Genomic DNA, 13759 nt, shown 5'->3' on the forward strand with positions numbered 1-13759 from the left:
CACACTGTCAAACACAGAAGAGAAGGAGCAAGTTCTGAAAGCAGCAAGAGAAAAGCAATTCACCACATACAAAGGAAACAGCATAAGACTAAGTAATGACTACTCAGCAGCCACCATGGAGGTGAGAAGGCAGTGGCACGATATATTTAAAATTCTGAGTGAGAAAAATTTCCAGCCAAGAATACTTTATCCCGCAAAGCTCTCCTTCAAATTTGAGGGAGAGCTTAAATTTTTCACAGACAAACAAATGCTGAGAGAATTTGCTAACAAGAGACCTGCCCTACTGGAGATACTAAAGGGAGCCCTACAGACAGAGAAACAAACAACGGACAGAGAGACTTGGAGAAAGGTTCAGTACTAAAGAGATTCGGTATGGATACAATAAAGGATATTAATAGACAGAGGGGAAAAATATGACAAACATAAACCAAAGGACAAGATGGCTGATTCAAGAAATGCCTTCACGGTTATAACGTTGAATGTAAATGGATTAAACTCCCCAATTAAAAGATATAGATTCGCAGAATGGATCAAAAAAAATGAACCATCAACATGTTGCATACAAGAGACTCATCTTAGACACAGGGACACAAAGAAACTGAAAGTGAAAGGATGGAAAAAAAATATTTCATGCAAGCTACAGCCAAAAGAAAGCAGGTGTAGCAATATTAATCTCAGATAAAATAGACTTCAAATGCAGGGATGTTTTGAGAGACAAAGAAGGCCACTACATACTAATAAAAGGGGCAATTCAGCAAGAAGAAATAACAATCGTAAATGTCTATGCACCCAATCAAGGTGCCACAAAACACATGAGAGAAACACTGGCAAAACTAAAGGAAGCAATTGATGTTTCCACAATAATTGTGGGAGACTTCAACACATCACTCTCTCCTATAGATAGATCAACCAGACAGAAGACCAATAAGGAAACTGAAAACCTAAACAATCTGATAAATGAATTAGATTTAACAGACATATACAGGACATTACATCCCAAATCACCAGGATACACATACTTTTCTAGTGCTCATGGAACTTTCTCCAGAATAGATCATATGCTGGGACATAAAACAAGCCTCAATAAATTTAAAAAGATTGAAATTATTCAAAGCACATTCTCTGACCACAATGGAATACAATTAGAAGTCAATAACCATCAGAGACTTAGAAAATTCACAAATACCTGGAGCTTAAACAACACACTCCTAAACAATCAGTGGGTTAAAGAAGAAATAGCAAGAGAAATTGCTAAATATATAGAGACGAATGAAAATGAGAACACAACATACCAAAACCTATGGGATGCAGCAAAAGCAGTGCTAAGGGGGAAATTTATAGCACTAAACACATATATTAAAAAGGAAGAAAGAGCCAAAATCAAAGAACTAATGGATCAACTGAAGAAGCTAGAAAATGAACAGCAAACCAATCCTAAACCAAGTACAAGAAAAGAAACAACAAGGATTAAAGCAGAAATAAATGACATACAGAACAAAAAAACAATAGAGAGGATAAATATCACCAAAAGTTGGTTCTTTGAGAAGATCAACAAGATTCACAAGCCCCTAGCTAGACTGACAAAATCAAAAAGAGAGAAGACCCATATAAACAAAATAATGAATGAAAAAGGTGACATAACTGCAGACCCTGAAGAAATTAAAAAAATTACAAGAGGATACTATGAACAACTGTATGGCAACAAGCTGGATAATGTAGAGGAAATGGACAATTTCCTGGAAACATATGAACAACCTAGACTGACCAGAGAAGAAACAGAAGACCTCAACCAACCCATCACAAGCAAAGAGATCCAATCAGTCATCAAAAATCTTCCCACAAATAAATGCCCATGGCCAGATGGCTTCACAGGGGAATTCTACCAAACTTTCCAGAAAGAACTGACACCAATCTTACTCAAACTCTTTCAAAACATTGAAGAAAATGGAACACTACCTAACTCATTTTATGAAGCTAACATCAAACTAATACCAAAACCAGGCAAAGATGCTACAAAAAAGGAAAACTACCGGCCAATCTCCCTAATGAATATAGATGCAAAAATCCTCAACAAAATACTTGCAAATCGAATCCAAAGACACATTAAAAAAATCAAACACCATGACCAAGTGGGGTTTATTCCAGGCATGCAAGGATGATTCAACATAAGAAAATCAATCAATGTATTACAACACATTAACAAGTCAAAAGGGAAAAATCAATTGATCATCTCAATAGATGCTGAAAAAGCATTGGACAAAATCCAACATCCCTTTTTGATAAAAACACTTCAAAAGGTAGGAATTGAAGGAAACTTCCTCAACATGATAAAGAGCATATATGAAAAACCCACAGCCAGCATAGTACTCAATGGTGAGAGACAGAAAGCCTTCCCTCTAAGATCAGGAACAAGACAAGGATGCCCGCTGTCACCACTGTTATTCAACATTGTGCTGGAAGTGCTAGCCAGGGCAATCCGGCAAGACAAAGAAATAAAAGGCATCCAAATTGGAAGAGAAGAAGTAAAACTGTCATTGTTTGCAGATGATATGATCTTATATCTAGAAAACCCTGAGAAATCGACGATACAGCTACTAGAGCTAATAAACAAATTTAGCAAAGTAGCGGGATACAAGGTTAATGCACATAAGTCAGTAATGTTTCTATATGCTAGAAATGAACAAACTGAAGAGACACTCAAGAAAAAGATACCATTTTCAATAGCAACTAAAAAAATCAAGTACCTAGGAGTCAACTTAACCAAAGATGTAAAAGACCTATACAAAGAAAACTACATAACTCTACTAAAAGAAATAGAAGGGGACCTTAAAAGATGGAAAAATATTCCATGTTCATGGATAGGAAGACTAAATGTCATTAAGATGTCAATTCTACCCAAACTCATCTACAGATTCAATGGAATCCCAATCAAAATTCCAACAACCTACTTTGCAGACTTGGAAAAGCTAGTTATCAAATTTATTTGGAAAGGGAAGATGCCTCGAATTGCTAAAGACACTCTAAAAAAGAAAAACGAAGTGGGAGGACTCACACTCCCTGACTTTGAAGCTTATTATAAAGCCACAGTTGCCAAAACAGCATGGTACTGGCACAAAGATAGACATATAGATCAATGGAATCGAATTGAGAATTCAGAGATAGACCCTCAGATCTATGGCCGACTGATCTTTGATAAGGCCCCCAAAGTCACTGAACTGAGCCATAATGGTCTTTTCAACAAATGGGGCTGGGAGAGTTGGCTATCCATATCCAAAAGAATGAAAGAGGACCCCTACCTCACCCCCTACACAAAAATTAACTCAAAATGGACCAAAGATCTCAATATAAAAGAAAGTACCATAAAACCCCTAGAAGATAATGTACGAAAACATCTTCAAGACCTTGTATTAGGCGGCCACTTCCTAGACTTTACACCCAAAGCACAAGCAACAAAAGAGAAAATAGATAAATGGGAACTCCTCAAGCTTAGAAGTTTCTGCACCTCAAAGGAATTTCTCAAAAAGGTAAAGAGGCAGCCAACTCAATGGGAAAAAATTTTTGGAAACCATGTATCTGACAAAAGACTGATATCTTGCATATATAAAGAAATCCTACAACTCAATGACAATAGTACAGTCGGCCCAATTATAAAATGGGCAAAAGATATGAAAAGACAGTTCTCTGAAGAGGAAATACAAATGGCCAAGAAACACATGAAAAAATGTTCAGCTTCACTAGCTATTAGAGAGATGCAAATTAAGACCACAATGAGATACCACCTAACACCGGTTAGAATGGCTGCCATTAAACAAACAGGAAACTACAAATGCTGGAGGGGATGTGGAGAAATTGGAACTCTTATTCATTGTTGGTGGGACTGTATAATGGTTCAGCCACTCTGGAAGTCAGTCTGGCATTTCCTTAGAAAACTAGATATAGAGTTACCATTCGATCCAGCTATTGCACTTCTCGGTATATACCCGGAAGATCAGAAAGCAGTGACACGAACAGATATCTGCACGCCAATGTTCATAGCAGCATTATTCACAATTGCCAAGAGATGGAAACAACCCAAATGTCCTTCAACAGATGAGTGGATAAATAAAATGTGGTATATACACACGATGGAATAATACGTGGCAGTAAGAAGGAACGATCTCGTGAAACATATGACAACATGGATGAACCTTGAAGACATAATGCTGAGCGAAATAAGCCAGGCACAAAAAGAGAAATATTATATGCTACCACTAATGTGAACTTTGAAAAATGTAAAACAAATGGTTTATAATGTAGAATGTAGGGGAACTAGCAATAGAGAGCAATTAAGGAAGAGGGAACAATAATCCAAGAAGAACAGATAAGCTATTTAACGTTCTGGGGATGCCCAGGAATGACTATGGTCTGTTAATTTCTGATGGATATAGTAGGAGCAAGTTCACAGAGATGTTGCTATATTAGGTAACTTTCTTGGGGTAAAGTAGGAACATGTTGGAAGTTAAGCAGTTAGGTTAGTTGTCTTTTTCTTACTCCCTTGTTATGGTCTCTTTGAAATGTTCTTTTATTGTATGTTTGTTTTCTTTTTAACTTTTGTTTTTCATACAGTTGATTTAAAAAAGAAGGGAAAGTTAAAAAAAAAAAAAGAAAAGAAAAACAAGGAAAAAAAAAAGATGTAGTGCCCCCTTGAGGAGCCTGTGGAGAATGCAGGGGTATTCGCCTACCCCACCTCCATGGTTGCTAACATGACCACAGACATAGGGGACTGGTGGTTTGATGGGTTGAGCCCTCTACCACAGGTTTTACCCTTGGGAAGACGGGTGCTGCAAAGGAGAGGCTAGGCCTCCCTATGGTTGTGCCTAAGAGCCTCCTCCCGAGTGCCTCTTTGTTGCTCAGATGTGGCCCTGTCTCTCTAGCTGAGCCAACTTGAAAGGTGAAATCACTGCCCTCCCCTCTACGCGGGATCAGACACCCAGGGGAGTGAATCTCCCTGGCAGCGTGGAATATGACTCCCGGGGAGGAATGTAGACCTGGCATCGTGGGACGGAGAACATCTTCTTGACCAAAAGGGGGATGTGAAAGGAAATGAAGTAAGCTTCGGTGGCAGAGAGATTCCAAAAGATGCCGAGAGGTCACTCTGGTGGGCACTCTTATGCACACTTTAGACAACCCTTTTTAGGTTCTAAAGAATTGGGGTAGCTGGTGGTGGATACCTGAAACTATCAAACTACAACCCAGAACCCATGAATCTCGAAGACAGTTGTATAGAGATGTGGCTTGTGAGGGGTGACGGTGGGATTGGGAGGGCCATGGGGACCACACTCCACTTTGTCTAGTTTGTGGATGGATGAGTGGAAAAATGGGGGAAGGAAACAAACAGACAAAGGTACCCAGTGTTCTTTTTTACTTCGATTGCTCTTTTTCACTCTAATTGTTATCCTTGTTATTTTTGTGTGTGTGCTAATGAAGGTGTCAGGGATTGATTTGGGTGATGAATGTACCACTATGTAATCGTACTGTAAACAATCGAAAGTACGATTTGTTTTGTGTGGCTGCGTGCTATGTGAATATATCTGAATAAAATGAAGATTTAAAAAAAAAAAAAAAAGCTATTCTTTAATTCCCATAAAATTATAATGACTAATTTTATGTTATATAAACACTTTTTTTAAGTTAAAAAAAAAAAGGAAATGATACAACAGAAATAAAAGAAGATTTGATGGACAATTTAACATGCAGGTTGACAGTGAAGAAAGAGTTAATGAGACAAATCTTTAAAAAGTTATAAAAATAGGTGATCTTAATACCCTGATAGAGACTGTGCCGGTTTGAGTGTATTGTGTCCCCCAAATGCCATTATCTTTGTAGTCTTGTGTGGGGCAGAAGTTTTGGTGATGGTTGGATTTGCTTGGAATGTGCCCCACCCAGCTGTGGGCAATGATTCTGATGAGATGTTCCCATGGAGGTGTGGCCCCGCCCATTCAGGGTGGGCCCTTATCGGTGGAGCTATATAAATGAGCTGACTCGGGGGGAAGAAAGAGAGTGCAGCTGGGAGTGATGTTTTGAAGAGAAGCAAGCTTGCTAGAGAGGAACGTCCTGGGAGAAAGCCGTTTTGAGGCCGGAGCTTTGGAGCAGACGCCAGCTGCCTTCCCAGCTAACAATGGTTTTCCGGACGCCATTGGCCATCCTCCAGTGAAGGTACCTGATTGGTGAGGTGTTACCTTGGACGCTTTGTGGCCTTAAGACTGTAACTGTGTAGTGAAATAAACCCCCGTTTTATAAAAGCCTATCCATCTCTCGTGTTTTGCATTCTGCAGCATTAGCAAACTAGGACAGAGACCCCCTAATAAATTTCCTGTAGACTAATCTCCATTTCAGATTCTGTTTACCACAGAATACAACCAGCAAAAGATGAATTGCCAAGTGCTTAAAGATACTAACAATGTTATTGCTATCTGTATGTTTCTTTGCTATAAGTCCTGTAGTTCTAAGTAAACAGACTCGATATTAAGTTAAATAAGATAATACATTATTTGATTTTAACATATATTCTTACCACGCACTGCAATAATTCTTCTTTAAAGATTAGAAGAAACACTGAATACATTTTGGATAGATATTTGTTATCAATAAAACTACTAAGTGGTTCAATTTACTCAGTAATAGTATGTGTGCATCTTACAAATACAAGCAACTATGGATTTTGCTTAATGTATCTGTAACATTAATATCAGTGATGATTCCTCTTTGACTTGCTTGTTTTCTTAGTAATCTACACATTCAATTTTCAAGTCCTTTTAATGATACTCTGAGAGAAAAACAAGCACAATCAATTCTGTATATACCTTTACCACAAACATTAATATCTGGCTCATTTATTTTAATAATGATAATTCCAGGAGACTTCATATGTTCTTATTTATATTATATATGTTTATCCATCCATATATACAAACATATATATACAAAATATAAAAACATTCTTGTGATTCTGCATAAAAATGCATTAGGTGGGAAACTAGTAATTATGATTATGAGACTGTTTGCTTGGTGCAAGTTGGTTTAGTTTACTCCGAATACCACATAAATCACAGTTCTACTCTGAAATTACCTCTTCTGGACACAATTCATGTGTGCAACTCATAAAATGAGTGCAAAGCAGTGGAAATGCAATTGAGTATCTCGACTGAGAGGGTAGCTCCAAACACTGTTGAAACATCTTCTCAAAAGCACGACTATAAAAACTATATTAGGAAACAAATTAAAAAGAATCACAATTTTTATAGTTAAAATTTTTTGTTAAACTTTTGATACGGAATTTATAGTTCACATAATTTGATTCAAGTGAATGATTCAAACCTACTAACTTGTAGCATTTATTCCCATAAGAGGAGAAGTTTTCCAGAGTATTTCTTACAAACAACAATTTCAGGATAATAAAAATATATGTATTTTAACAATACATTAACATACATTAACAATTATTTAAAACAAGAGATTTAAAGCAAAAATATACCACATCTATAGCATATGAATACAATATGCAATAACATTCAAATCTTATATCATTAAATTTCATCAAAGCTGAGTCACCTTAAATTGTAAACAATACCATTATTTTATGTATTACTAAGAAAGAAAAACACTGCCAATTAAACACTGACATGCCATCGATTTTAAGTTACATCTGACTTAAGAGATGTTAAATGTAAAACAAAATGAATCCATAAAATACAGTATACCTCAGAATAATAAGACAAATAGTAAAAATCTTCATCTGTCATGTCAGGGAAAATATTGTGACAATGAGAAAATATGGATAAAAATTAATTATGACTGAAAATTATAAATCTTAAACATTACTTCAAAGTGCTTCTACTTCTAAGAAAGGGAAGGGGACTTTCTATTGCTGTATCCAAGTATCTCTCTTCTTTTGCAATAGGCACTTTTCTGTGGCTCATAAGTACCAAATCGTAAAATGTTCCACTTCTCTTTGGAAGGTAGCTTTTGGGGCAGACGGAGGTTCTAAACACTCTTAAAATCCCTCCAAATTTCACATATGATGTATCTAACCCTAAAAAGTGCATTTACTGATATGTTTCACAAGTTCCTTTAAAAGATCCCTATGCCTTTCCTGCCTGGTGATTTGGCTTTCTTTGGCACTACTTCGTATAAAAGCCATGTTAATGAAATGCCAAAATTCCAAGTGAACTGGGTTATTTTCCACAGTGAAAGTAAAGAGGAGCTTTTCATAATGACCTGTATTCAAAACATAGAAGCTACTATCATTATCCACTGAGACTATCTCAGCATTTTGAAATAAAGGAACATACCAGGTTATCCCTACTAGCTTCACTCTAATTCCAATCTGCACAGGAGGACCTTTAAGAAAATTTGAAGCAACTGTTTCTCACCACCTCAAAGAAAAAGGTAAAAACTAAAATTCACATCAAGAAGAGTGCTCTTATAGAGAACTTTAAGTAGACATAAAATCCCAACTTGGTATACTTCTTTTTGCTGACAAATTGTTACAAAAGTCCACCATTCCCTTTATTCTTAAGAATCTATTACTGAACCTCCTTAAGGACTATGCTAACATAAAAATAATCAAGAAACATATATTTGGATACTAAAACTTCTGAATTCTGATTTAAAGGAAATTACAACATACCAAAATATGGAGAGATCTGAGGTTTCCACCAACATTTCCACCAAGGAATCTACCATTTTTGTATGAAAAATGATAGTATTCATCATCTTCCCAAGTTCTCTGTGATCTGCAAGGCCAAGTGAAGCCTTAGAGACACTAGTATATGCCTGTAAAAGTATAGCAAAAAACAAAAGTGGTTTAAGTATAGACCAATGACTTTAGCATTGTCATTTTAAAGAGAAAAAAAAAACATTAATGAAAAACATTTAAACTATTTGGACACTGTACCAGTAATATCATCTTTTTTTAAAATTGTCTGAAATGATCCTAACTTGAAATTCCTAGGAAGAATTTCTTTAAATAAATATGCTAAAATACTACTGCCCATAAAACTAGTTCATCTTGAGCCCATTCAAGGGAAATAAAGTTAGTATATTATTTATATAAAACAATTATGTTATCAAAAAGTAATTTTCAACCTAGTTAAAAGAGAGAAAATAGATATAGAAAATAATCAAATAAAAGTTAAATATTACACACATTGATTCCATGAGGTTTCAGATTATACAGAATCATCAAAAAGTGGATAGTATAAATATACATGTACTAATTGACGGATTCTACAAAAGGAGATGAAGATTGTAAAAATGAATGTAGACTGACCAAAAAAGTGATAGGACTTACCTGAAACCATCAAGAAAAGTTGTGGGGAAGGACATGCTATGATTATGTATGATTATGATACCAAATCATAGAGGAGAATATGTCCACAGATCGTGGGCATTACAGAGGGGCAAAGAAGAAAAGGTGGGGTGCCTACTGGGAACAGAGGGGTTTTAAAAGTTTTCTCAAAGGAAATGAAACCTACAGAATAAATACTTCACTATGACTAGAGTTTGCGTGCAAAGAAGAGAAGGACAATGGTCAAAGATGTAACATCATACAGAGCCTTGTTCGCTATGTTGAAGAATTGGAACTTTTTTGTGAACTACTGTGGATACTGTGTGATGGCCTGTTTTTGTTTCATTTTCGACTGCTCTGAATGCAGGGGGAATAGGGAAAGGGTGGGCAGGAAGGGAACAGGAGGCAGAGATCTGTTAAGAGGCAGTGGTAGCAATAATCCAGACAACATTATGATGATCCAGTCTAGGGTGTTGGTAGTTTTAAGATGTTAACCTGGGAAATGACTAGATGCTGTAGGTGACAGAAGAATTACAGGTGACAGACAGGGTTCTGGCTATTGGGGCACACTCCATGGTTCTCATGTGCTCCCACACATCTTGCTGGGTATGCCAAGAATGCAAGGCCTGGACCATCCTTTTCCCAGGCCATTTCTCAGGGTTGTAATTGCAGCTACCAAAGTTGAGGGATGAGGTAAAAGTCACCCTCTGGAAGAAAAAGCAAGTGTGCCTACTGTTGATGATGAAATGGGGAGTTCCTCAAACTCAAGTGTCCCTCTGCAACCTGAACTTGGAGGCAAAGTAGAACTAACACAAACATGCTGATGTTCATGTTGTTTGCTGAGCCGTGAATAATTAAGTCGTCTATGACCCAAGAGCCCAATGTCTTCTGCCAGTATTGCAAGTAGGGTAAATACCAAATCCCAGACTCTACGGTGCAATGGGTCACTCAGAGGATGATTTTTTTGTTGTTGTTTTGTCTGCCAGGAAAGAGGAGGAATTGAAAAACAATGATGGCAAAGCAAACACCAGATCTTATTTTTGTTTTCAGGTACTAATATTAAGTGGCATCAAAATGAAACATCTAAAAAATAAACTCAGTCATTTTTCTAGATTTTATAGAATAACTTCCCAGATTTAAGAGGTAAAAAACAGACAATGTTCCATGATTAACAAGATACACTGCTGTGGCAGGAGGGTGAAGCATCCTAACTCCATATGGAAAGGACAAGGAAGCTTGAATTTAAGACCCTCCCAGATCTTGCCCTATGTATCTCTTCTTTTGGCTTATTCTTATTTTTACCCTCTTAGTATAATAAAACTTTAACTGATAGAATAACCTCAGCTTTCTGGACATGTATTCCCTGCTGGCTAAAATTCATCTGGCAAATCTGCCAGGTTGAAAGCACTGTGCCTTTGAAGGCCAATGTTTGCCACGGTGGCAATAACAAAGGATAATGCTTATCTGGTCAAAGAATCACTTTGAAATTTATTTGAATGGCAAAACTATCAGAAGCCACTTAAACCCCTAGCTTAGTTGATGTATGGCTAGGGCAAGCAAGAAAAAAAAATGCAGCATAGCCAACAGCCAGCTGCAAAAAAAGGACAGACAACTGGTGATGGACAAACACTGGAACACAAATCTGGAACTGAGGCACTTCAAGCATACAGATGAGGACAGGACGCTTAGGGATGGCAGAAAAACAAACTATAAAAACATATAATGTTCAAAGAGCCTATCTGACCTGGACTATCTATCTGCCTTATATAGAAATAAGAGAAATATCAGAATGCTAAAGAGAAATAAGCCTCTATCTTTATTGACACTGTGTTTTCAGGGAGTGTCTATTACAGCAGTTTAGCTCATACCCAAACTATTACAGAAATTGGTACAGAAGTGAGAGACTGATTTTTTTTTTAATATATTTTTTTAATCTTCATTTTATTGAGATATGTTCAAATACCACACAGTCATACAAAACAAATCATACATTCGATTGTTCAGAGTACCATTACATAGTTGTACATTCATGACCTAAATCAATCCCTGACACATTCATTAGCTCACACACAAAAATAACAAGAATAATAATTAAAGTGAAAAAGAGCAATTGAAGTAAAAAAGAATACTGGGTACCTTTGTCTGTTTGTTTGTTTGTTTCCTTCCCCTATTTTTCTACTCATCCATCCATAAACTAGACAAAATGGAGTGTGGTCCTTATGGCTTTCCCAATCCCATTGTCACCCCTCATAAGCTACATTTTTATACAATTGTCTTCGAGATTCATGAGTTCTGGGTTGTAGTTTGATAGTTTCAGGTATCCACCACCAGCTACCCCAATTCTTTAGAACCTAAAAAGGGTTGTCTAAATTGTGCATAAGAGTGCCCACCAGAGTGACCTCTTGGCTCCTTTTGGAATCTCTCTGCCACTGAAGCTTATTTCATTTCCTTTCACATCCCCCTTTTGGTCAAGAAGAAGTTCTCTGTCCCACGATGCCAGGTCTACATTCCTCCCCGGGAGTCATATTCCACGTTGCCAGGGAGATTCACTCCCCTGGGTGTCTGATCCCACGTAGAGGGGAGGGCAGTGATTTCACCTTTCAAGTTGACTTAGCTAGAGAGAGAGGGCCACATCTGAGCAACAAAGAGGCATTCGGGAGGAGGCTCTAAGGCACAATTATAGGGAGGCCTAGCCTCTCCTTTGCAGCAACCGTCTTCCCAAGGGTAAAACCTATGGTAGAGGGCTCAACCCATCAAACCACCGGGACTGATGTTACGTAATCTAACATGACAGTAACAAGAAAATAGACATTGTTAATTAGAAAGGTTCATAAACAGGTAAACATTTGGCAAACCTGTCACCTGAGAAAATCTGGAAGGCAAACCAGACCATATGCCTACATGACCTATTGCTCTAAGGGAAGCAGATGCAAAGTGCTAGAATGGGACAGTTCTATCATTCAAGGGTGTTTAACCAGAATTAATTATCTAACACTGATATGAGTTATTCTTGAAAAAGAAACTGTACCTAATCATGGTCTTTGGCAAAAATCATAGGCTTCATTACCTCATACAATAAAAACACCAGTAGTAGGATAACCTAATAATTCCATTTCTAGATTAACTTCAACCCTTTCTCCATGGGAATTAAACAGAATAAAATAAAGTCTTCCCACAATTGTCTAAAAGCCTGGAAGAAAACAATTTTTCAATCTTATATATCATAGTTATCCAGTAAATCTTTTACTGTTTCACTTTAATGCTACCCATAACTAAAACTAAAACAATTAATAAAAATCAATCATTTCAAACATCTCTCCTTAGAAACTCTGAACTGTTGTAACTCGATATTTTGCATATTTTGCTTCATCTGTTCTTTCTCTCTTATCTTTTCATTTCCAAAGTTAGCTAAGTATTCACAAGAACTGCATTCAAGATCAAGTTGTGTGTGTTTCTTAAAAAAAAAAATTGGGAAAAAGTCAAAAGTCATTAGGATTCTCATATACATACGTTAATAAAAAGTCTCTACATTATGGTAAAAAAAAAAAAAAAGAAAAGGAAAATAGACAAACAGTATTTCTGATATTAGGGTTTACCACTGCACTTTATGCTAAGTTAATCCTTCTATGTATCAATGCCCCAATAATATGGTCATGAGACAGTGCCTTAGCATTTTTACCCCTCCCATTGAGGCTGACACATAGTCTAGGGATAATATAATTTGTTGAACTTCATATACTCTACATATTCAAGACCAAGTCAATCAGCCTAACAGTGCTGGCTTACATTATGGGCTAAGTAAACATTTGGTGAATGAACACAATGATAGCAGGAATGTTACCCTATAGATAGATGACTGCTCCACACAGAACATAATAGGAATTTTTCTGGTTAAACTAAAATGCTATTTATGAAAAAGCCTTTAGGACATTTTACTTTTACCTTCTGATCAGGTGAGTATATACTTTTGAGTGCATAATGCATATCATTCACGTACTGTGATTCATTTAATATTGTGCCAATAAGCAATCTATTCCTTCTCAGCTCCAAACCCATCTTTTATCACCATGGTAGATTCTAGAACATTTCTCCCTGGCCAGCTTCCACAGTGTTAAGCTTCATCAGTAGAGGGCACTGAAAGTACAATGGAGGGAGCTGCCCTTCTTCCTGGTTCCCATGTGCTCCTCTGGGCAGACTCCTGCAGTGCATGGCACCTCCTTGAGAGGAGATTCTCCCCGGTGCCCCACAAAGCAGCTTCTCAGTGAGTTCTAGAATATGGTACCTCCCAATGGGCTGCTTCACCCAAAACCCCAGAGGGCAGTTTCCTGTGAATTCCGTCAGTAAAGCCACCCTTTGGTGGTTTCCTCCAAAATCCTAGAGGGTACCTTTCAATCAAGTTTTGTAGCATAGCAGTACCCTGTGGGCAACATC

General features: G+C 37.1%; 1 protein-coding gene across 4 annotated transcripts in view; it reads right to left on the minus strand.

Moving 5' to 3' along the window:
* The window catches only part of NCKAP1 (NCK associated protein 1), a 151550-nt gene that overhangs the window by 75648 nt on the left and 62143 nt on the right, over window positions 1–13759 (minus strand). For all 4 annotated transcript variants that reach the window (XM_037848917.1, XM_037848919.1, XM_037848920.1 and 1 more), the window contains 2 exons: window positions 8669–8814; window positions 7109–7241 (listed from right to left, as the gene is read on the minus strand). In XM_037848917.1, coding sequence (XP_037704845.1) covers window positions 7109–7241; window positions 8669–8814 — 279 coding nt within the window. The remainder of the gene's footprint in view (window positions 1–7108; window positions 7242–8668; window positions 8815–13759) is intronic.

This window comes from Choloepus didactylus, chromosome 9 (genome assembly GCF_015220235.1).
Source record: "Choloepus didactylus isolate mChoDid1 chromosome 9, mChoDid1.pri, whole genome shotgun sequence".
NCBI classification, from domain to species: Eukaryota; Metazoa; Chordata; class Mammalia; order Pilosa; family Megalonychidae; genus Choloepus; species Choloepus didactylus.